General features: G+C 57.2%; 1 protein-coding gene and 1 non-coding gene across 8 annotated transcripts in view; both read left to right on the forward strand.

Moving 5' to 3' along the window:
- EIF4G1 (eukaryotic translation initiation factor 4 gamma 1) overlaps positions 1-1,912 on the forward strand; it is a 25,309-nt gene that overhangs the window by 7,881 nt on the left and 15,516 nt on the right. For all 7 annotated transcript variants that reach the window (XM_014592529.2, XM_027776708.1, XM_014592526.2 and 4 more), the window contains 5 exons: positions 174-320; positions 507-743; positions 901-1,005; positions 1,107-1,266; positions 1,466-1,566. In XM_014592529.2, the coding sequence (XP_014448015.1) occupies positions 174-320; positions 507-743; positions 901-1,005; positions 1,107-1,266; positions 1,466-1,566 (750 nt within the window). The remainder of the gene's footprint in view (positions 1-173; positions 321-506; positions 744-900; positions 1,006-1,106; positions 1,267-1,465; positions 1,567-1,912) is intronic.
- On the forward strand, positions 1,320-1,395 carry LOC114010092 (small nucleolar RNA SNORD66). Its single transcript, XR_003551479.1, has one exon. It is a non-coding gene; the product is annotated as a small nucleolar RNA SNORD66 (small nucleolar RNA).

A 1,912-nucleotide genomic window follows, 5' to 3' on the forward strand; every position in this document is an offset into this window, starting at 1 on the left:
CTGCTGTTCCCCATTCCTTGAGCCCCGCGTCTTGGCCCCTCAGTGCTGTGCTGTGGCTAGCAGGCAGGAGGAGGTAGAGCCGGGCCAGAGGTCTTTCTGGGAGTGGCAGTTAGAGACTCTGGAGGGCCCTTCCTGCCTGGACCGGTCTGAGTGATGTTCACGTTGACTCACAGCTGAAAGTGCCCACTACAGAAAAGCCGACGGTGACTGTGAACTTCCGAAAGCTGCTGTTGAATCGATGTCAGAAGGAGTTTGAGAAAGACAAAGACGACGACGAGGTTTTTGAGAAGAAGCAAAAAGAGATGGACGAAGCTGCTACGGTGAGAGCGACCCCAGTGCCAGTTGCTCTCTCCGCCCCCTTGCCCAGGCACTACTGGGCTTTTGAGTTTGGGGCCAGTGGTGTCTTCCCTAGTGCTTCTGCTAGGTTGGATGGCCAAGTAGTAGGGAGGGAAGGGTGTTGGCTGAGTGGCTTTGTCCTTTGACGTGCTCCCTGTCCTGACTGGCAGGCAGAGGAACGGGGACGTCTGAAGGAGGAGCTGGAAGAAGCTCGGGACATAGCCCGGCGGCGTTCTTTAGGGAATATCAAGTTCATCGGGGAGCTGTTCAAACTGAAGATGTTGACAGAGGCAATAATGCACGATTGCGTGGTCAAACTACTCAAGAACCACGATGAAGAGTCCCTGGAGTGCCTTTGCCGTCTGCTCACTACCATTGGCAAAGACCTGGACTTTGAGAAAGCCAAGGTGGGTGCTCCTGCATGTGGAAGGGGCTGGGCTGACATGCAGGACCCAGGAGGCTCAGCGCTCGAGCTGTGAGTCTGAGGAGGGGCGAGGGGCAGGGCCTGCGGTTGGAGGTGTAGTGTTGGAAGGCCCTGACCTAGCCCCTGCTGCTCCTTCCTAGCCCCGAATGGATCAGTATTTCACCCAGATGGAGAAGATCATTAAGGAGAAGAAGACGTCATCCCGCATCCGCTTCATGTTGCAGGACGTGCTGGATCTGCGACGGGTGCGTGTCCTCCTCCACACAGCCCTGCTCCTGTCCCCAGGCCGTAATGCTGCCTTGTCCGCTCCTTCCTGACAGTTACCGCGGGCCTTATATCTCCACAGAGCAACTGGGTGCCCCGCCGTGGGGATCAGGGCCCCAAGACCATTGACCAGATCCACAAGGAGGCAGAGCTGGAGGAGCACAGGGAGCACATCAAAGTGCAGCAGCTCATGGCCAAGGGCAGCGACAAGCGGCGGGGTGGCCCCCCAGGGCCCCCCATCAGTGAGTGGAGGCTAGGGTCCAGGTGGGAGTGGGGAAGGACGGGGGCTTGTGCCTTCCACTGATGACTTCCTGTTAGTGCCACGTGTCTGGGCCACTGAGACCCCATGATGGAACTGAGGATCTGAGGAAGGGAGCTGGCGTGACCTGAGGGGGGCCGCGAGGACTGACTCACCCCAGTGTTTCCCCCTTGGTGTTCCAGGCCGTGGCCTTCCACTCGTGGATGACGGTGGCTGGAACACAGTCCCCATCAGCAAAGGCAGCCGCCCCATTGACACCTCCAGAATCACCAAGATCACAAAGGTAGGAGTGTGGGCGGGGCCATGCGGTGAGGGTGAGAGGACCGAGCAGGCTCTAAGCGCAGGCTTGCACCTTAGTCCCCTCACAGGGCTAAGGCCGGGAGTTTTCGGTGAGTTTTCCAGTAGCCTAGCTGCCCAGATTGCCAGAGAAAGGACTGCTAGCCCCAGGGTTGTGTTCAGTGAGCCTGGGCCAGGGGTCAGCAGACTGACACATAACTGAACATCATCTTAGACTGAAAATGTCAATGCTGTTTTATGATGTTGAAATTACCTTATATTAAAATACAGTGTCTGTTGGGAACAGCAGTTAGCATAATGGCTATGTCGCTGGACTCCCATGTAATCGACCG

This window comes from Tupaia chinensis, unplaced genomic scaffold, assembly GCF_000334495.1.
Source record: "Tupaia chinensis unplaced genomic scaffold, TupChi_1.0 Scaffold000708_1, whole genome shotgun sequence".
NCBI lineage: Eukaryota > Metazoa > Chordata > Mammalia > Scandentia > Tupaiidae > Tupaia > Tupaia belangeri.